At 44.0% G+C, this 1,074-nt stretch overlaps 1 protein-coding gene across 1 annotated transcript; it reads left to right on the top strand.

The window, feature by feature from the left end:
* Positions 1 to 387: 387 nt before the first annotated feature.
* EMH_0038700 (uncharacterized protein) lies at positions 388 to 909 on the top strand (the record flags this gene model as incomplete). The annotated part of the gene is made up of 2 exons (XM_013495321.1): positions 388 to 406; positions 680 to 909. The coding sequence occupies 2 exons, from the start codon at positions 388 to 390 to the stop codon at positions 907 to 909; spliced, it is 249 nt and encodes an 82-aa protein (XP_013350775.1).
* Between the last annotated feature and the right edge of the window lie 165 nt (positions 910 to 1,074).

Consider the following 1,074-nt stretch of genomic DNA (forward strand, 5'->3'; position numbering starts at 1 on the left):
GGGTTATTAGGGTTATTAGGGTTTAGTGTTTACGTTTTACTGTTCACAGTTAATTGTGTAGTGTCATATATGCATAGTGTCTAGGGTTTAGGGTTTAGGGTTTAGGGTTTATTATGTAGTACCTAGGGTTTAGGGTTTAGGGTTTAGGGTTTAGGGTTTAGGGTTTATAATACCTGAATCTGAGTTCTCTCATAGCAGTTTTCCAGAGTGCAAGAATTCTCCATTTGGTGAAAAATTTAAAAAAGTTTAATTGTATAAGCGAAGCAAAAACTTTTTGGTATTTTTGCCATTTATAAAGAGAAAAATAATCTATTTCTTTTTTATAATTATAATGTAAAACACCACTGCTAGAAAGAGTTAAATAATCTCGAGGGTTTATGCGGTCGTATGATACTATCTCGTAGCTGTATGGGCCTATCCTATACACATAAACCCTAAACCCTAAACCCTAAACCCTAAACCACAAACCCTAAACCCTAAACCCTAGACACTGATCCATAATGGTTTCACAAGGATCGTGATGCATATGCAAGGGAATGATGTAATTTACCCAAATCGTAAACCCTAAACCCTAAACCCTAAACCCTAAACCCTAAACCCTCCATAGAGTATTCACAGTTTCACTACCAGGCATTGGGGTTTACAGTTTAGGGTTTAGGGTTTCGGTGGATTGACACAGCAGCACAACAAACGATACAGCAGCAGCAGCAGCTACAGCAGGAGCAGCAACAACAGCAGCAGCAGCAGCAACAGCAGCAGCAGCAGCAGCAGCAGCAACAGCAGCAACAGCAGCAGCAGCAACAGCAGCAGCAACAACACCAGCAGCAGCAACAACGGCAACAGCAGCAGCAGCAACAGCAGCGGGAACGGCAGCAGCTGGAGTTGCTGCAGCTTGAAATGCAACAATAGCAGCAGCCACATCTATACAGCCACCAGCAGCAACACATTCAATCCTAGCAGCAACTGCAGCAGCAGCAGCAGCAGCAACTGCAACCTTAGCTGCTGCAGCAGTAACCGCAGCCCCAGCAGCAGCAGCAGCAGCAGCTGAAACCTCATCTGCAGCAGCAGTAACGT

This window comes from Eimeria mitis, genomic scaffold (genome assembly GCF_000499745.2).
Source record: "Eimeria mitis Houghton genomic scaffold, Emh_scaff1519, whole genome shotgun sequence".
Lineage (NCBI taxonomy): Eukaryota > Apicomplexa > Conoidasida > Eucoccidiorida > Eimeriidae > Eimeria > Eimeria mitis.